General features: G+C 35.9%; 1 protein-coding gene across 3 annotated transcripts in view; it reads right to left on the bottom strand.

Moving 5' to 3' along the window:
• The window catches only part of AFG1L (AFG1 like ATPase), a 184,725-nt gene that overhangs the window by 92,592 nt on the left and 70,015 nt on the right, over positions 1-22,118 (bottom strand). For 2 of the 3 annotated variants that reach the window (XM_063097573.1, XM_063097574.1), the window contains 3 exons: positions 16,409-16,510; positions 15,646-15,776; positions 6,769-6,868 (listed from right to left, as the gene is read on the bottom strand). In XM_063097573.1, the coding sequence (XP_062953643.1) occupies positions 6,769-6,868; positions 15,646-15,776; positions 16,409-16,510 (333 nt within the window). The remainder of the gene's footprint in view (positions 1-6,768; positions 6,869-15,645; positions 15,777-16,408; positions 16,511-22,118) is intronic. The other variant, XM_063097575.1, reaches the window with a different exon arrangement.

Here is a 22,118-nt window from a genome sequence, read left to right as displayed (position 1 = left end):
ATATTTTTGGGATTCAATGTTGACATCTGTTGATCAAATCAATATTACTAGTATGTATATTATTACAAATTGTACTTACTCTTTATTCCCCTTGCCCAGTCTCTCCCTTCCTCTCCCTCCCCCCTCCCACCTCTGATAACCCTAGATTTCTTCTCTCCCTCTGAAAGAGTAATGGTTACTCTGTTGATTTGTTGCCCAGATGATCTGTCCAATGCTGAAAGCTGTGTTCAGGTCCCCTAATATTAACATAGAGCAGCGGCTTCTTCTGTCACTCTGGAATGGGCTTTGCAGAGAGAGACATCCTCTTCTTTTCTTTGGTCTCTGCTGGTGACTCTCCTTCTGTCAATGCACTACAGTGGCTGGTGGACTATCTGCGTGGTGGTTGTAATGTCTAGCCACTTTTGCAGCAGCCACAGTTACTGTGATGGCTGTGGTGGGCTACCCACATGGAGGTGATGTTTTGGGCATCTTCCTTGGCACTGGTGGTGTGCCTGGTTGTGGGTGGGGGGGTCTGGTCCCAGGTTTCATACCTCAGATCCGCCGGCAGGCCCCAAGGCACTGGTGGTGTGCCTGGGCCAGAACTAACATTTTGTCCTGTGCTTACTTCTAAAATGGGGGAACTTCCTGTAGGAACCAGTACTTGAGCTGTGTGGTTTAGCTGAATTGCTGCTTTGCTGCTGTTTCCCTAGGGAAGGCTTTTTGTGCAGCTCAGGGTTTAATGGTTGACTTATAGGTACTTCAAGCTCTCCAGACACCCAGGCCCACCTGGGTTGTATAGAAACTCTGATCTGGGCCTGAGTTTTTTCATCAAACAGTACCCCATGCAATTCTGCATTCCCAACCAATCTCCTCTGAGTGGTCCTGCGCTGACCCGGAAGCAGATCAGCTGTCCTTGCTGTGTCCCAGCATTCTCTTGGTGGGCCCGTCTCCCCCACTGCCCATGCTCCAAACACTTCCCACGGGACGGACCCTGCGCCAGTCCCTTGCAATGACGCACCGGCCTCTGAGTGGCTCCCCTTTTTTCAGCTGTTCTGGCTCATCACTCCTGCATGGGTCCAGGGGAACCCTATTAGTGGTCTTGCTGTCCTGGGGACCACCAAGGCCTCTTCTCCCCTGCCGCCTCCAAACAATGCCATCTGAAGGACACAGCTGAGGCTTCTGCTGGCTCTTGCTCTGTGTGCTCAGCAGCTCCAGCCCTAAAGCGGCCAGAGCACGAAACACTCAGAGCAATTTTTTCTTTCTCTCATTGCGGTTTCTCCCGCCTTCATGAATTCCACAGGTCTCTCCTCCTCTTCCCCTGAGTTCCAGCGGCCCCAGTCTGGCTACTGTTACATTTTTATAGCTGCAAATTGGTTGATTTATGGGAGAGAGTGATGCTGGGGACTGTCTATTCTGCCATGTTGACTGGAACTCTACCTGAGTTTTTTTAAAAATAAGAAATTGAATACAAACTTTCTCTTTTTGTATTTATCTGAAACTTTTCTAGTAATTTCCCATTTTGGGGGATCTGATCCAAGATACTCTCTTCTTCAGGTTCAAGGGCCTTAACCAGATTATCCCATAAAACATAAAATAGTACCACAACAAGAAATGTTGAGCTTGCAAGAAAATAAGGAAAATCTCTAGAGACCAAAAAACAATCAGGAAGCTAAAAACTAAGGTAGGATTCACAAGCCAGCACTGGTTTTAGGTTAACACTGCATGGTGTGCAGAGGATGAGGCCTTGGACCCGAGCAAGGTAGGAACTGGAAGTTAGGACAAGGAAAAATAGTGGTGTACAAGAAATCAGTCTTTGGTAACTGATTTTCTCTGCCACCCTCAAGTTTTGCTTCCCTTTCTTTTTTCCAACAAGACTTTTCCAGACCTTGTACCTCACTGTATCCTGCTTACCCTCACTCTCCACTCCAGCCACACAGGCTGCCTTTTCAGTTCCTCAAATGTGCCATTCTCAGAGACAGAATCAAGATGTTGGAATAGACAGTCTCCAGAGTCACTCTCTCCCACAGTTGACCAATTTACAACTATTAAAAAAACAATGACTGCCAAGCTGGGGCCGCTAGAGCTCAGGGAAAGAGGAAGAGAGATTGACAGAGTTCGTGAAGGCAGGAGAAGCCGAGATGAAAGAAATAAGGGACCACTCCAACCCTTTCGAGTCCCAGCCATTTCAAGGCTGGCCCTGGTGAGCACATGGAGCAAGAGCTGGCAAAAGCCACTGCTCTGCCCTTCGTATGAAGTTGCTTGGATGATGCAGGGGAGAAGAGGGCCTTGGTGGACCTCAGGCCTCTAAGACCACTGACAGGGTTCACGTGGACCCACATAGAAGTGAGGAACCACGGACAACTGAAAAAAGGAGCCACTTAGAGGCTGGTGAGTCATCGCAAAGGACCTGCACATGCCTGTCCCATGGGAAGTGTTTGGAGTGTGGGCAGTGGGAAAGACAGGCCCACTGGGGGAACACTGGGGCCCAGCATGGACAGCTGATCTGCCCTCCAATCAGTGCAGGACCACTCAGTGTAGACAGGTCAGGAATATAAAACTGCAGGGGGTACAGTTTGCTGAAAAGACTCAGGCCCAGACCAGAGTTTCTACACAACCCAGGTGCACCAGATCTCATGAGATCTGGAAGTACATACAAGGTCAACAATTAAAACCTGAGCTGCACAAAAAGCCTTCCCCAGGGAGTCAAAAGCAATGAAGCAATTTAACTCAACTACAGGGCTCAAGTGCTGGTCCCTAAAGGAAGTTCCCCCATTTTAGAAGTAAGCAAAGGACAACAAATTAGTTCCAGTGCAGAGTTCAAGTGGTGGGGGTAGCTAATAATCCAACACAGAAGTGAAAGAAAACACAAAACACTCACAAATCAGAGACAAAGTTCTAATATTAACTCATAAAGGTCTAACACCACCAAAGAACACCTATAAAACCTAAATGAGCAGGGAGCTCCCAGGGCTCCCAAGCCGGGGTGTGGCAGCCAAAGGCCTCAGCCCCGCACCCCTGATGTCCACATCCAGCCAGGTGACAACCAAGCAACCCTGAGCAACTGCCGGAAACCATCCAGGCTCCCAAGCCAGAGTTGGGGGAGCCTGTGGGCCTCAGCACCCCCCCCACTTTCACCTCCCTACCTCCCTTGCACCCACCCCTCCCATCACTCCACAACATCTTTTAATGTAAAAAAATAAGAATGATTCTACTAAGTAAATAATTTTTTTTTTTTTTTAAAGTGCCATTCTCTGTCCAGCCACTCAGCTTTGCCTCAACCCTCTGCCAGGAAGATTCTTCCCCCATTATCTTGTAGAAGTTTGAGAATAAGTAGATTCTATTTTTAGGGGGAAAAAAACTATCTGGGGTCCCTGAATTAAAAGCTGTGACCTAAAGAAAAAGTTGAATGCATTTTGATGGTTAGAATAGAGGATACTCTTATCTGGGATAGGTTGGCTAAAGGTCAGTGAAGAGCAATAGGAGAAAAGAGTCACAAAGCCTAAGTTCTAGTCCCTGTTCGGCTACTCACTATCCACGTGATTTGTTTTTATTTTTATTTTTTTGTTAATTTCCTGGATGTGAACATTCCAAAGGGTTTTATTATCTTCAAGGGACTGATTCCTTAACTGGGAATCAAACTTAAGCCACCTGGGTGAAAATATGGAATTTTAAACATCAGACCACAGGCTAAAGCACCATGTGACTTGTTTTTAATTTACATATAATAACATAAACCTTTTTTTGGTGTACAGTTCTGCAAGTTTTACACATGTAACTACTACCACAATCAGTATACAGAACAGTTCCATCACCCCAAGAAATTCTCTTTTGCTGCCCCTTTGTAGACAAACACCTTCCCGGCCCAGCCCCTGGCAACAACTGATCCATTCTTTGTCCTATAGTTTTACCTTTTCCTAATATCTATCCTTAATCTCTCTGAGTCTTTTTCTTCACCCATGAAGTTTTATAGATGTGTGTATATATTACACATATACACATACATATATGCCATCTTTTTTACTTTACAATATTAAGCTATTTTTGATAATTGTCTGCTGTGGCTAAAATACCTGGTATATGATAAGTATCAAGCATCCCTTCTACAGTTCCTATTTAGAAAAAGTTTTCTCTAACTTTGTGACTAATGTCCAATTTTTGCAATTCTGCATCTTGAACTTTCAGTTTTTTCCAGAAGGGTGGCTCCAGCTCAGATTTCTGCATGCTACCATGGCGGACCGGTAACTTTGTTCACTCCTACAAAGCTATGAGCTCCTAAATGTTCCTTAACCTCTTCTTGTGGTTGTCTTTCTTCAGTTTACCATACCGCAACAGCCTGAGCAGCCTTTCAGAAATGATTGCTAGAGGCTTCCAAGATTATTCTAGCACCTTGCCATTTATGAGCATAGCTTGTCGCTGAATGTCTCAATTTAATACTAACGGCACTTAAATCAACATGCCAGCTATAGTAGAAGCAAGCCTCATTTCCACCTAGATAGATGATCTAATATTAAAGATATCAATTTTTAATTAATAATGCTCACTGCCTCGGCTCATAGGGTTGCTAATACTTGTAAATCACAAGAACGCTGTATGTAATATTATATAGATTTTAATAAGTGCAGCTGAAAAAAATCATTCATAATTTTTTTGTTTTGTAACAGATGAGATGTAACTATAGTTATATGAAAAAATGAACCCAAAAAGTGTTCATTAATTAATTGATGTCTCCCTAAGGTAAGGCTGCCAGTGGTGTGCTGCAGTTGACTGAACTTGATCCTATCCAATTTACACATTTTAATTAATAAGTGGCTGAAGATACAGAAGCATGATTACCAAATTTATAAATATCAAAGTTAGTAGGGATAGCCAAAAAAAAAACTTGTGCTAAGATTATACTTAGAAAAGATTTTAGGACTGGCCACTTAGCTCACTCAGTAAAGCATGATGCTGATAACACCAAGGCCAAGGGTATCGAATCCCCTACCGATCAGCCACCAAAAAAAAAAGAAAAAGATTTCAATAAAAATCAGTAAAATGGAACAATGTAGACAAACCAATAAGCTGAAATGTAATAGGAAGAAAAAAAATCAACTGTACAAATATAGAACGAGAGAAAATTAGTATGACAGCAGCTTATATAGTAAGATCTGGGTGTGTTAGTATTACAAATTCAATGTAAGTCATTAATGTGGCATAGCTTATTCAAGCTCATGCTATTACACTGCCCTTTTCAGGTTTACTAAAGAATTCCATTACCAATTCAAAGGGTCAGTTCTCAACCTCATTTTCATTTAACAAGAGTGATCATCTATCCGTTTTGTACCATTTTTCTTTTCCTCACTTGATACTGTCTTAGTTCTCCTTCTACCTCACTGGCTGTTCTTTCAAGACTCCTTTAGGACTGATGATTCCCAAATTTATAGCTTCAGTCTACACATTTGTATTGAAGTCCAAATTCTTATATGTATCTGTCTCATCATCATAGAAACCCCTATTTCCACTTTCTTATCCAAGTCTGCTTTTCCTGTAGTCTTCCCCATCTCAGTAAACAGCAACTTCATCCTTCCAATTGCTCAGGCCAAAACCTTCACCTCATTCTTAATTCCTCTCTTTTTTTCATACCCTGTACCCATTTCATCAGTAAATCCTATTGACTCTGCCTACGAAATAGGTCCAGAATCTGACCACTTTGTATCACTACACTGCTGCATCATCTCCCCTCAGAACTGTCACAATCGTCTCCTAAATGATCTCCGTACTTCCAACATTGAAACCTCATCCCCCCAGTCTATTCTCAACACTGCAGCCTAAGAGCTCCTTTCAAAACATACATTCATTCAACATTCATCCTAAGACAGTTCACTGAGATACATCTATGTGCTAGGCAATGTTAATAGATGCATAGAATACATCCAAGAACAGAAGAGAGAAAAATTGCTGCCCTCGTGAAGCTTTTGAATGCTGGAAAGGGATAGACAATAAACAAGAAATGTAATAAAAATAAATTATATAGTGGGTCCATAAGCATTATGGGCCAAATATACAGCAGGGTATGGGGAAGCAGTACCAGGAAAAAGGGATGTGTTGTAGATTCAAATAGGGGGAGAAGAATAGGTTTCACTGGCAAAGTAACTTTTGAGCAAAGATTTGAATGAGGTAAGGACTTAGTCATGCAGATATCTGGGGAAGAGCCTATCAGAAATATTTAAGTTTAAATCTCTCATAAAATATTATTTTTGGTTCCTTAGACTTTTAACTGACTACATGATGGACTGAAAGATACAAGATTTTAAACTTGTTTTTAATCTATATAATACTTGTATTTTAATTCTTAAATACTCATACTTTCCTAATAAGCCACAAGTGCTTTTTTTAGAAATGATAAATTAAGTGAAGTATTAGAAACTACTCGTGCAAGTAAGCTTTAAGTCTTTTCCTAAAATTTAATTAAGAGTTTCATTATTCATTTCATTGAATTTCTTCTATAGCCCATACAATGCAGTTAGAAAGGCCTGAATTTTTTTTGATACACACATATGACATAACATAATATTCAGAAAAAAACAGCAAGTGCATCAAACATGGGAGATCAACTGGATTTAGCTTGCTAAGTATATAGTTTTCAGATAGAAATACCAACTGATTTTTCAGATTAAGCCAGTTATAAAACTAATTATAAGCAAAGTCATCAGATTTATTAACACAACAAAATTAGTACAAAATTATGTATTTTAAAAGCTTGTTAGTTTCCACCTAATTGGATGAGACTAGCACAATGTTTGTTTTTACCTTCCGGTGGCCTATTGGATGTTGCCACAACGACGACCCCATTTTTGAACAGATTTTCAAAAAGCTGTTTCAGAATCATGGCATCAGCGATGTCAGTGACCTATGGACAACAACACATTTGTTTTATTTTAATTTCACTTCTGCTCTAACAAATTTGCTAATGGCTCATCTTTTTTTTTTTTTAAATGAAAGTGAATTCCAAGAGAAAAATTCTAATTATCATCATGAAGAAAAGAGTAGATAATTAAAAGCATGAAAGACTGTATAGCAGTCTTTTAAAATTGACTCTTCTTTTTTACAAGCCTATCATTTCTACGCAAATTATCAAATGGTTCTATGTTAACTTCTTTTATAGAACTACAGGTGGAAAGCATAGATAATTGTCCTAAACATTTAGGAAGTCTAATTAATTAGAACTAACATGACCAACTCCCTCCTCTTACTCCCACCCCACACACACCCCCAAAAATGAAAGAGTAAATAAATAAAATACACAGGCTGTTTGAGATTTCTAATACCTTTCTGGCAAAGGTCCCTGGAAAGGTGGCTTTAAATGGTCATGGGACTTTAGAAATAAGGACAAGTAGCCAGTGAGACATAATCAGCTGCTGTTGAAAATAGAATGATATGACATAGATACTATTGTGCAATTGTTGCACAAAACAATTCAACAGATGGCCCATCACAAAAATAAGCAATTTCATTGTTCTTTTTAAGTGCCTTCTATTACTGTCCATGAATAATCAAAAGGCACTGCAGTCACTTCCAGCACAGCCAGCCTCTGCTAACCTTCGCAAACACAAATATTCCTTCTACAAAAAAATAAGAATAATAACCTCACAAGAATCGTTAATACAGTGATTTAAAAAAATAACTCTGACAAAACTAGAAATGCATAATGCTGATAAAACTATTCCTAAATTTTTTAAATTCACAATTAAAAATTGATTAATTATAACTTTTAAAAGTCTTTAAAATTCAGAACAAAATACAGCAATTAAGGAAGAAAGTTGACTTCAAAAATAAATGTATAAAGAAGGCTGATATTAATCATTACAACTTCTCCTAAGTACAGAATAACGAGTTTTTGATACTCGCAGTGCAAAAATGTTTTGATCCTTTTTTAATAGCACATTTCAAATAATCTTAATAAAGCTTGCTTTATATATATTCACAAAATATTTCACACTGTTATTTTTAAAACATGTTAGAGGACATAGAAACTAGTGGAATTCTTTCAATTAGATGAAAATACTAAAAGTTACCAACTAAACTGTTATAGCACAACTAACAAACTGGGTTGCACAGGTCTAAATCACTTTTCTCTTTACAGCTAATGTCTACTCAAAAGTTTATTTCTTTTGAGAAAACCAGATCAAAATAAAACAAGACCATGAGATGGGGACATGCACTGTTTTGTGGTTTTTTTTGGTTTGGGGGTTTTTTGGGGTTTTTTGTTTGTTTGTTTTTTGTTTTTTCTGTCTCTGGCTATAGCTTGAAAACATATTAACTAAAAAATTACTGAAGTCTCCTTAAATTAAAAAAATCTCAGGAACTTCCAAAAAAGTGGCAATTAAAATGAAAAGGAAAGTAGTGCTGATATTATTTAATTTGGAGCTTAGGATCACTGTCAAATTTTGCTTCCACAAAAACACTCACAGAGAAGGTCCTTTTCAAATGCTTAAACACCAGTGGCATTTCTGATGAGAAGACAGAACAAGCTTGCAAATTTTAGTAGCAACTGCACTTTTAAACTGAATTCCCAATACACTGTCTTTTTAAAAGAATGTTATCAATTAAAGGTTACCCAATTTTAGAGAATAAAAATGGTCACTTGATGACATCCCTAATGTTTTTCGAAAAAATTAAAAATACTTTTGTGCCCTAAGGTTCAGAAATGTTAACGGACAGTTAGCTTATAACACAGTGCAAAGGTTTAAAATGAAAGTTGAAGAAAGCAAGCAGTAAAGGCTTGTGGTTGAGTTATAATTTGTTGTTTTTATATTGCAGAATGTTTTTGTGCTATCAGAGTAAATTAACTTGGAGAAGCTATGACTAATTAATAAAGCAGGAGTCACTTCGTGTAGCCGGGTGCCAATGTATACTCTTTTGATCTTGTCCCTGCACTTGTTCGGCTTTGCTAGGGAACAGTAATTTTACAGTATAAGTGAACAGAAAACAATTGGCTACACATTCTTGGAGAGCCGGCTTTTTCAGCACCCAGCATTTCATTACCACCAGGAACAAAAGAGAAAGCTACAGATTACCAATAAGGGTAGTCTGCTAATACAGTGAGTGGAGACATTTCATTAGCATTAAAGAGAAAAGATTTTTTTATGACCTAGAGTTGCTTTCCATTATGACTCACTTAAGTAAAAAAGGAAAAAAATCTAATGGTTAATTTACATGTGTAAGTGCTTGAGTCTCAGTCATACACTGATTGGTACAGTGCCATGTAATGAGTGACAAACATAAGCATGCATTATCAGTAATTAGTATTAGCACAAAAATAAGCACCTATTTTTTATTTGCAGTTTTTAATAGCTTTCCTGCTTCATAAAAATGGTTAAAACTATTTTTTAAATTATATTGATATCTTATAGAGGAGAATTTTGCATGATATTCTACTCATCAAAATTTTTTTTTAGACCATATTAGTAAAACATCTGTTCAGTGTCCCTAAAAAGAGACATGAAGAAATAACATTTTTCTTTTTAAAAATCAGTTTCCCTCAGTATTCTGATGTCTTCAGACTCATAAATGGTTTAACAAGTAACATAAATATTCAAAGAAGACATAATGAAGACCCTAAAGAAAACTTTGAAAATAAGCTATTCTTTTATTTCAGCAACTAAAACATACAAAAAAGCTACCTATCTAGGACACATTTCTCAACCAAAATAAGAATATGTATCTGCTACTACAAGTAAAACTAAAATGCTACACTTAGTAAATATGATCAAGCTAAAGAAGAATACATTTTACAAGTATAATGTGAATGCTACCAAAATATAATCTTAAAAATTCCTTAAACTCAAGAACACAGAAAAGAAAGAGTATATCCTTGTTTTAAAGCAGCAATAACTCCCATTCATCTCCCTAGTAAAATAAACATATTAATTAACACCACCTAAAGGCCAGTAATAACTAGCTAAAAAGCAAGACTAATGTGATTCAATTTTAAAAGTGTAGTGGTGATTGTAGACATGCTGTTAAGAATAAAGTGCCTAAAAAATTCTTTTCTAATAAATTAGCAAGTATTGTATTAGGATTAATAAGCTCAAGGATAATTTTTAGGTTGTATCATTAAAACATCTACCAAAACCCCAACCAGCTCTAGAGGTATATATTTAAACTCAAAATATAAAACTTTGTATACCAAGGAAAATGTATGAGATAGCTATTCCTAGTAAGAACACTGATGCTGAATTTAAACTGTTAATGACCAGCTAGCTGTGTGACCTTGGTCAAGTTATTTAACCTCTCTCTCAATTTCTTTATCAACATAATGAAGGCAGTAATAATACCTACCTTGCAAAATCGTTATGAAACATATAGTAAACTCTCAAGAAATGTTAACTGACTATTACCTATGTATGGTATTATGCTAGTATAATTCCATAATTTTAATGTACAGCTGTGTAGAATTTTAGCTCTAGATGGAGTAATATATAGCATTGTACGGGTGGTTAAGGATATAGGCACATAAGAAGCAATCAATAAACAATAGTTAATACTACAGAATACACATAACAAATGGAATGTAAGCATTCCTCACACAGTTCATAAAAGGTAGATTTAAATGTAAGTAAACAAACATGGAAAAAAATCAACCATATTTACCTAAAGGAATACAAATTAAAACAATGAGATACCATTTTCCATCTATTAAATTAGATTAAAATGTTCAGAAAATTCAGAATATTGACAGAAATAAATGTGAGCTGAAGTTTGTAACATACCTTGGGTTTTGTAAATGCTGATTTTGCTTGAGAAATGCTATTATTTATAAGAGGAGTTGGATTTAATAGGGGAACAACTTCAATAGTTATCATTTGGTACTAGGATTCACTCATTTATTATTATGTTAATTCATTCTCAGGCACTGTTCAATTAAAAGATTGATGTATCTCAATGATTCATGCCTTCAAGTTTACATCCCATGGAGGAATACAGATAACAAACAGTAAACATAATAAATAAGTAAATCATATAACATGTTATAAGGTGATATATGCTATCGAAAAAAAGGAAGGTATGGGGCATTGGAAGTGTGGAGTAATAGCAAATTGCAATTTTGAGTAGGGTATTATGATAGGCCTTGCTAATAAAGAGATAACTGAGCAAAAATCTGAAGAAGTGAGGGATTTACTCTTACAGATATGTGGGGGTGTAATGGAAACAACACAGCAAAGGTTGATGCCTAAGCTTTAGAAGTAGAACGCCACACCCAAACAGCTCAAGCTGGTGGCCAGGGATAAGAACTTAGAGGTATCTCTCCAGGCTGGGAGGCTGGGCTTCCAGCTTTTCCTGCTGCTGAAGCATTCGACCGCGATTTTCAAGTGGCCCCAGCCCTATTCCCTTATACTCGGGTATATGTACTGCTAGTTCATTCCTCCCCTCCCGACTCATTGCCCAGGCTCTGTAAGTAAAAAAATCTTTGAACTTGCTTCTTATTGTGGTGGTGTCTGGAGTCTGCGCCTTCCATCTGAAGGACCGGGGGCTGCCGGGGAGAACACAAGGTCGGGCTCCCAGCGCCACAGCGATGGTCAGGCAGGCATAAAGTGGACACGAGGGCGTCTGCCAGTATAAACAAATTTCCCTGAGGAGCCCCCTGCTGGTGGGTCAGACAACTAGGCATTAGACCTCCCACCAGGTAAAAGAAGTACTCTGTGGCAGGCAAACTGGAAATACTCATGTCCATCTCCTTTTCATTTCCCATTAGGGCAGGATCGGTAGTCGCTCTGGCACTGGAACCTCAATTTAGCAGGGGACTCTCAGAACAGAGGGGACTGCTCCGTGCAGAAGGAATGCCCAGTGCAAAGGTTCTGCTTGTTTGTTTTAAATTGTGCAGATGCTGGGTATCAGAGTGCTGGTACAGAAACATCTGTGAGTAACTTTTAACCTCTTGAATTTTAGAGAAGGGGGATAAGTAGATTTTTGGACTTGTGATAATCCAGTTTTGGTGTGCTGAAGGAGCTTCTCTAAGACCGGTAGAAGACAGCTCGGGATATTGAAACTAGGAAATCCAGTCTCTGCTCAGAGATCACCTCTTTCATTAGGGGACACACTCTTGCCTTTATACTCTCGCTTTCTCTGGCTCTTTTCAACATTGGGTATATGCAGATATTGACCTTTTCTTGCATGCAGTGGCAAGCTCCAAGATTCAAGTTTGGAATTGCACAGGATATAAAAGAGCAAGACTACTAACATTTTTCATTCTTCATTTTTCGTTCTGCATTCAGGACAACCTCGCTCAAGGGAAGAGGGTTTCCTATGTTGTTAATTCTAACATACTAGAATGCTACACTAAAATTTAAGATCAAATAAAAGCAGTCAATTTGGTATTCAGTCTTGATTTCTCATCTCTTCATATTTTCTTCAGAGCCCTGCTGGGAAAGAAGTATTTGGTATAACACCCAGCTACTAACTAGGGTTCCCTAATCTATGAAAAAATTAGGATTGAGAACAGTAGAGAGCAATGGGCAAGTCTGAACCTCATATAGAAGATAAGGTCAGAGAGGAAACAGGAGGGTTGAGCAAAGGAAATGACACTGTCTTATATAACATAATAGTTCTCCCTTAGAGTGCAAACCCTTTTAAGTTGGGTTTTCTGTTACCTGCAGCCAAAAGCATTCCTAATAGATACATCATCTTTGCTTTTCTTGGGCTTCAGCTTATCAGGTAATTCTCCTTCCACTGGAAGTAACAGATTTTATATTAAGGAAGCTTACGTGTCCTCATAGTGCTTCTTCCCAATGTTTATGCTATTACAAATCATAGGGAAATCCCTGTTGATGTAGAAGATAGAAGCAAAACATGATTGAATACTTGCATTCTCATCAAGATTCTGATTGCAAGAAATAGGCACAGGAAATCCAGCTAAAGAAAAGAGATTTACCAGAGATCCCAGGATGGAGACAGCACCGATGGCACTTTATGGGAACTGGAGCAGTAGACTGGCTTGAGATTAGAGGTAGCTCTGGAGAGTCAGCAGCTACCTAGAGGACACCGTAGTACTCCCTTCCTTACAGTGATTCAGTTTTGTTCTTTTTTTTTTTTTTCTTAAATGCATTAATTATTTATTGCCATAACAAATTGTCTGGTCCAAAATCAAAGCTGTATTCAGAAGGTTTGCACCTTAAATTGGTCAGTTACTTTCTATGTCTCTTTGTTCCTGTCTCATTACTAAGCAGAAACTTGTCTCTGTGCCATTTAGATCAAATTTATGAGAGAGAGGATATGATTGGGCCATTCCCTAGGCCACATCACACAAGTCCAAGGTTGCTGATAAGCTCATGGACTAGCTATTCATAGATCAGATGTCCAGGCACAGTCCGTTTAGGTGTGGGACAGATAGGGTCCTGTGATATGGAATAAGGCTCTTTAAGGCAATTGGGATGAAAGAGTAAATGAATGAATGAACATCAAACCAAGTCTGGATGGGGCAGGCGATGGCAAACATCTCCATCACATCTGCTTTCTCTTCGTTACCAAGCAACATTTTATAAGAGCCTGTCTCTCCTTGATCTCTCTTATACTCAATATGTAAACTGAAAAATCCTTTTTGTTGCCTGCATTTCTTTTGCAACACTTGATTTATTTGGAACATTAGTATCCTTATAGTTGCATTTCTTTCTTCCTTCTCATCCATATATCAACTTTTTGAAATCTGGACTCAATAGATAATGCCCAGCAACCAGACAGACTTTTGTTAGGATTTCACTATAGGGTGGCATTATGACTTTTGTGGATCCTACACACTTTTAACTTCATGAGCCCCTTCCTCAACTAAAAAAAAAAAAAAAATTACAACTGTTGGTATAAAGACAACTATAACACAGATGTAAACATATACAGGCTGGATTCATTACTGATGTATTCATTTATTTCTTCAAATTTTAAAAGAAATGAAATTAAAACATTTTCATGAGCACCTACACGTACCATTGGCCCTAGGCACTGAGTCTACTGTGCCTTATGGGTAAGCTGGCTCTTTTGCTCTTTATCTTCTTCAGGATCATGTGCTTTGCACAGCCAGATTTTCATAGCTTCCTAACCTTCTTAGTCTTGGCTTTCGGTGGCCCTCATGTCATAAAAATATGCCAATCATTTCTCTGAATGTTCTGAAATTCACATTTTTAAAGTTAAGGGTAATAATTTTTACATGATACCTAGGAAATTCTGATACCTTTAGATTCCTCATCTCTATGTGGAAATAATTAATAATTATTTTATATTAAAAAAATAAATGAATTAAGGATTTAAAAACAGCTTGCAAACCATAAATCATTTTTCAAAGGTTGAATATTAATATACCTTTTAAAAAATTCAATTTCAATAGCTTAATCATAAATTTAACTATGCCAATTCAATTTTATTTAGAGATATTTTGGTTGAAGGATAGTAATGGAAAATGAAGAGAAATGGCCTTAATCGATTCATCGCTGACTTTTGTTCTCGAAAGCAGTTAATACAGAACAACGAAATGAGGTTCTTCTCTTTCTGCAATATGCTGGTGTACTTAGTATGCCTCTTCAGAGTGGCAGGGGAGTGTCTGCTCTTTTCTATAAGCCTTTCCTTAGAAAACTTTTGTAGCTCTACAATACAAAGGGTGAACACCAGGTTGTCTTAATATGACTGAAAGTATAAAGAATCAAAGATCCCTCTTCCACAGATGGTTTAGTGTAACAGCATTCCTGGTGAAAATTCTTCTTTCCCCTGTATCATAAATCAAGATTGTTATTAGCTGTATGTATCCTGTTGCTAAAAGAGACCTGTCATTCATGATTTGGGATAAAGGCATACCGACCACATCATCTTCCTACTAATCCAGGTTTTAAAACACAGAAGAACAGAAAATAACTCATTACCAATTCAAATGCATAATTTCAGAGAATCCTAAAAGTAGAAGGAATCTTAAAAGTTCAACTAAGGCAATTCCCTTTCTTTATCACAGATATGTATGTCGTGAGGCTTAAATGAGATGTGTGAATCACTTGTTCTTTATATAACACTTTAAAAAAATACTCAAACATCTTGAAAGACATTATTTTATAATCATCACATTATCTCTGTGGTGTAGGGAAAATGTAGAGCCATTAACCAGAATTTAGAGGTAGGCAAACTTTTCCTGTAAAAGACTGACTAATAAGTATTTTAAGGTTTGCAAGCCACACAGGGTCTCTGTTGTTTTTTCTTTTTCTTCTTCTTTCAACTATCTTTAACAATATACAAATCCTTACTTTCTCACTAGAAAAAGTCACAAAAGCAGGTGGACTAGATTTGCCCTGTGCAGGCTGTAGTTTGCCGACCCCTGAACAAGACAGTAAAATAAAAGTGGTAAGAGATAATGTGTCAAATAAATTTATAAAACAATTGGTAAAGGGACATGAAAATCAACTACACTGTATATTGATAAATTAAAATAAAAATAAACAAATAAATAAATAAAACCATGATAAGGGCTGGCCAATTAGCTCAGCAGATTAGAGCAAAATGTTATATAACACCAACATTAAGAGTTCGGATCCCTATACTGGCCAGCCACCAAAGAAATTAAAATTAAATAAAACAATGATAAAACCAGGAGAAAATTTAAATCTTCACTCTTCACTCAATATACCATCCCACATCTATGAAAATTCTCTACTTTACCTGAAATTCATCAAAACATAAGAGACATGCTTCTTCACTGATTTCTTCAGCTATGGGAGCGATCGGGTCATATGATTTAGCCATGAATCCTGGCTTCCTTTTTGGCAAACTCTGTTTAAGGCGATATATTCCTTAAATAGATGAAATTAAACACAGACCAAATCATATTAATAGTGCATTTTAGACAACTATATCATATTTTTTAAATCTCTAAATGAAACTTTAGTGTGGACATAAAATTTATGTCTCTAACCTAATGCATTAAAGCCAGTCCCACTTCATTCATTATATGTGTACTAAATGATAAAAGTTTTAGAAGAAAAACACAAAGTTCCTGCTCTGGGGAGGTTGCAATGTAGCTGGGTAGACAAATTGTGCAAAAATGAAATAACGTAACAACAACAGCAAAACAATAAAGCATAAATGCAAATACAAACAATGCCTACATGCTAAGGTAACACAAAGTAAAGGATCTAATCAAGAATAACTTCTGAAACACATGTGTTTTAACATTTTTTTATCAACCCGTAGTAGAAATAGAAAACGCCTGACCTTCAAATAGTAATCTCTGTTCTCTGATAAGGACCAACTCCGGACACATTACTTTCAATATAGTACGAAAGAAATGAAACTAAATAAAATCTTACTCTAAACAAAAAAAAATTTAATTCTCTTTAAAGATTATATGTTCATTCAACGAATAAAAAATTATTGTGTAGTGTTTGCCCACTGAAAAATCATTTCTTTCAGATTATTAACTTACTTTTGTGCACATCTAGCATGAAACCATGAAAATGAACCCGTTTTTTCCTCTTCATTTCCACATAAGCATAAAACATGTCCATCACCATTGTTTTCCCTGTACCTTAAAAATAAAAAAATTTTTTAAAACAACACTATTGAACAGTATGTACTGATTGCTCTAATGATTGTTCATTAGCTTTGAGATAATGAAACCACATTCTTCTACCAGATAGCTGAAGACTATTTTACTTTTCTAGAAGGGGGTGTTTATTTTGTATATTGAACTTGCTAAAAATAAAATGCTAATATTACTCTTTTCTGTTAAAATCCCATTTTTAGAAAACAAAATATTCAGTTAACACCACAGGGGCTATTTTCCCCAGAGAACTATGTTTATCAACTGGCAAGATTTATAGATTATTTATTCTTCAGTCTTCTCTTCCAAAAGACTAGTATAAATAAAATAATTAAATAAATAAATATTTATTGGGTTATTGCTATGTATAAAGAACTGTTTTAGGCACAATGGGAAAATTCAAAAAATGAAAAATAAAAAAGTTAAGAGAAGATAGGTGAAAAACAAAGATTAGTATCTAATATAAATACCGAAAATAAATAACAGATGTAGATTACAGCTGGAGAATTGACAATTACAACACTTCCATTTTTCAAAAGCTGAGAATATAGATCTTTCAAAATGAAGCCTACTTAAGAAATTCTGATGCAGTCAAATCTTATAATTAAATTATCTAATTTTCCATGCTCTGAGACTTTTAATCATTATAATTGCCTGAGCATTTAACACAGGCATGCACAAAAAGCCTTATCCCCTTGCAGAAAGCCCAGAGCTTTGGGGACAGTGGCAGTGCCCAAGCTCAGCTCACACTCTGGCATTCCTTAACAGGCCAGGCTAACATGTGCTGGTCCCATGTCACATCCTACTTCCTCCACCTCCACCCACCACAGTGCCTATGCTCTCCTATCAGAGCTGCAAGTACTAAAAGTCAAAGGCAGCTCGGGAAGTAAAAGATCTGAGGCTTCTTTTGGGCTTTCCTCCGTTTCATGAGATGACTTTGGGCACATGCCATTTGAATGCCAGAGTATTTTTTGTATATGCAAATATAATTCACCAAACAGATTTTTGATGAAAAAGCCATTAAGATTAAAAAGTAATTCTGTACAAAACTATTTAGTACAATATTTCTTGATACAGTGAGTGGCCGCAGATTTTAAGTCATTACTTTTATCCAAAAAAAGTAATGAATTATCTAACCCAAAATGTGAATACTATATATTTAAACTTAATCTTTGTGTTAACTTCTTCATGGGCTTAAAATATGGCAAGGCCATCACATAAAGTTTCTAGAGATAAAAGCAAAAGGAAGTAATCATAAAGGAAAAGATTGATAGACTAGGCAAAAACAAATTTAACTTTCTGAACATCAAAATCACAACAGGTGATTAAAATGAATATCCTTTCCCTGTACTGGTCAGGCATCAAAAAAATACATATATATATCCTTATTCATTTAATCAATATATTTTTACTGAACACCTACAGTGATTGAGGTACTATTCCAGGTGCTCAGGATATGGTAGTAGACAAAACCGACAAAAACCCCTGGATTCATGGAACTTGAGAGTTTAATTTTATATATCTTTAAGATATAAAGAGCTCTTAGAAATTACAATGGACATCTTTTCTTTTTTCTTTATGTCTTTCCTAAATCTCTTCCTACTGAAAACTTCCTCTTCTCTTCCTAGTGTGATTCTATGAGGGTATCTATCGCAGGGTAGGTCCAACAAAATACCTCTTCAACCAATATACTATGGTTGGCACAGTTGGGGGCATGTGACCCAGTTAGGTCAGCCTTCTCTAGGTGGGATTCATATGAATTCTAAGAAGGAGAATCATTCTTTCTCCTTTTAAAACAGCAACAGCCTTGGGTTGAATGTCCCCTCAAAACTTAATCTCCACTGTGACAGTATAAAGAGGGTGGGAAGTCCTATTACGGTAATTAAAAGGTGGGGCCTTGAAGAGGTGATTAGATTGTAGGACCATACCATAGTGAATGGATTAATAATGGTGGTCATGGGCATGGTTCTGAGGGCTTTAAAGAAGAGCACGTGAGAGGTTAGTCTCTCTCTGCTCTGCCTTTTCTGCCATGTGAGACCCCTGCATTGCTGTAAAGCCACCATCAAAGAAGACTCACCAGATGTGTTCCCTGGACTTTGAAACCATAAGTAATAAATTTCATTTTCTTTATAAATTACCAAGTTCCAAGTATTTTGTTATAAGCAAAAGAAACTGGCTAATATGGCAACTTATAAGACAGCAGGAGCCATCTTTCCTATAACATCAAAAGATTCTGACCAAGGATGAAGCCAATAATAAGAAAAGCAGAACCAAAAGATGACGGAGAAGGGGAAAGAATTTGAACAAATCAAGTTGGCATGCAAGTAACCCCCTGCCAAAACAAAATTCAACATACTTTAATGAAGACAACTAAATCAAGACTCTCAACAAGTTGATATTCACGATATCCAGTATACAATCAATAATGATAAGAAGCAGGAAATCCAAGAGTTCTATATGTCCAGTAAAAATGGCTTTCAAAAATGTAGACGTTTTGAGGTTAATGAAAGCTGAAAGAATTAATTACCAGCAGATCAGTGCTACAAAAACTGCTGAAAATTTCTTCAGGCTGAAAAAAAAAGATATCAGATGGAAACTGATCTATACAAAAACAAAGGAAGAATGCAGGAAACAAGAAATATTTGGGTAAATATTTGAAATTTTTGTTTTATCATTTAAAAAATTTCTTTAGGTGATAACTGACTATTTAAAACAATAATAATGTATTATAGGGTTAGTAATCTACACAGAAGTATAATACATGATAATAACGGTACAAAAGGTGAGTGAGGGAAATAGAAGAATACTGTTGTGAGGCTCTTATACCATATAACTTGAAGGAAGACTGTGATATAATAAAAATGCATATTTTAAATTTTAGAGCAACCACTAGACATAATAAAACAATAAAAATATAAATAAATATAAAATAAAAATACAAAAAATAAATCAGAACACACAAAAAAACAATTTTTCAAAAGGAAAAAAAGGAAACTAGGAACCAAGACAGGAAAAATAAAAAACAGAAAATGATAGGCTTAGACCCAACCATACTGATAAATTCAAATGGACCAAACAATCCAATAAAAGGCTGAGACAGAATGGATTAAAAAGCAAATGCTAACTATATACGATGCACAAGAAACTCACACAGGTAGGTTAAAAGTAATAGGATATAAAAAAGACATGCCATGCAAACACTAATCATTAGAAAGCTAGAGTGGTAATAAACATCAGACAAACTAGACTTTAGGACAAGAAATATTATAAAGGTAAACAAAGATACTTCATAATAATAAGAGGATTAATTCATCAAGAAGATATAATAATCCTAAATACATATGTACCCACTAACAGAGCTTCAAAGTACATAAAGCAAAACAAATAAAACTGAAAGAAACAGACTAATCCACAATTAAAGTAGAAGATTTCAACACTCCTTTCTTAGTAATAGATAATATAAACAGAAAACAGTAAGTATAGAAGATTTCCACAACACTGTCAACCAACTTGACATGACTGACATTTACAGAACATCACACACAGCAATGACAGTTTATATACTCTTTTCAATTATACATAAAATATTTAACAGGATGAACCACATACAGAAGCTTGAAACAAGTCTCCATAGATATAAAAGGATTTGAATCATATAGAATATGTTATTTGACCATAACAGAATAAATTAAAAATCAAATATTTAGAGAAGTCCTAAATATTGGGAAATTAAGCAACATACTTCTAAATAGCCCATACGACAATTGCAAAATCATGAGGAAAATATGTCAAACTGAATGAAAATTAAAATGCAACATATCAAAATTGTATTAATGTATAAAGCAGCACTTAGAGAAAAATGTGCAGCTTTAAATGCTTATATTAGAAAACAAAGTTTTAAAATCAGTCATTTAAGTTTCCACCTTAAGAAGTTAGAAAAAACAGCACATGAAATGCAAAGTATAAAGAAGGAAATAATAAAGATAACAGCAGAAATCAATAGAATAGGAACAATAGAAAAATCAGTTAAACCAGAAGCTGATTCTTTGAAAACATTAAAAAAAAAAAAAGCAATAATTGATAAAACCCTACATGAACTATCCAGGATAAAAGAGATAAAACAAAAATTGTCAAATAAGGAATGAAAGAGGGGGTCTCACTACAGTTCCTAAAGATATTAAAAAGATAATTAGAAACTACTGTAAACTATTTGCTGTCAATAAATTCAACAACTTAGATGAACGGGGCAAATTATTTGAAAGACACAAATTACCAAAACTGACATAAAAAGAAATAGAAAATCTAAATAGCTACATTATTAAAGAAATTTAATTCATGATTAATAACCATCCCACAGAGAAACTCTAGGTCCAAAATGGCTTCAGTGGTGAAAATTATCGAATATATTAAGACTAAATAACACCAAACCTACACAAACTTTTCAGAAAATAGAGAAGGAAGGAATACCTCCCAGTTCATTTTAAGAGACCAGCAATATACAAAAAAGGATAATATATCATTACCAAACGAGGTTTATGCCAGAAATGTAAAAATGGCCTAACATTAAAAAATCAATGTAATTCATCATATTAAGAGAATAAAGAAAAATAAGAGAATAAAGGAGAAAAACTATATCATCATCACAGCATTTGAAAAAATTTTAACAAACTTCAACATACATTCAGATAAAAACTCTCAGCAAACTAGGAGAAGAAGCAGACTTCCTCAACTTGATAAAGGACAAATATTTAAAAACCTACAATGAAAAGATACTCAACATCATTAATGATTAGGGTAAAGCAAATCAAAACTATTATGAGATACCATTTCACATGCATTAGAATGGCTATTATCAAAAAAACAGAAAATAACAAAGTTGGCAAGGATGTGTAAAAATTGGAACTCTTGTGTTTTGCTGGTGGGAATGACAATGGTATTGCCACTGTGGAAAACAGTATGGCAGTTCCTCAAAAAATTAAACATAGTATGACCATATGATCCAGCAATTCCACTTCTGGGTATATACAAAAAAAATTAAAAGCAGGGATTCAAACAAATAATTATACATCAATGTTCACAGCAGCTTTATTCATAATAGCCAAAAGATGGACCCAAACGTCCATTGATGGATGAATGGATAAACAAAATGTGGTACATACTTATAATAAAATATTATTCAGTCTTAAAAAGGAAGGAAATTCTGACACACGCTACAATATGAATAAATTTTGAAGAATTTTGCTAAGTGAAATAAGCCAAACACAAAAAGACAAATATTATATAATTCCTCTCGTATGAGGTGCCTAAGAGTAGTCAAATTCATAAAGACAGATAATAGAAGGGACTGGGAGTTGAGTGACGGGGGTGGGAGGGTGGAATAGGGAGTTATTGTTTAATGGGTACAGAGCTTCAGTTTGGGAAGATAAAAATGTTCGAGAGATGGCCAGTGGTGGCAAGTGCACAACAATGTGAATATACTTAATGCCACAGAATTGTATATTTAAAAGTAGTTAAAACTGTAAAGTTTATATTATGTATGTTTTATCACAATAAAAACAATCTAATACATTTTTTTAAAGCCTTATAGTTAACA

Source organism: Cynocephalus volans, chromosome 5 (genome assembly GCF_027409185.1).
Source record: "Cynocephalus volans isolate mCynVol1 chromosome 5, mCynVol1.pri, whole genome shotgun sequence".
Classification (NCBI taxonomy): domain Eukaryota; kingdom Metazoa; phylum Chordata; class Mammalia; order Dermoptera; family Cynocephalidae; genus Cynocephalus; species Cynocephalus volans.
Note: the sequence above shows the minus strand (reverse complement) of the source record. Positions and strands in the feature narration are given on the sequence as shown.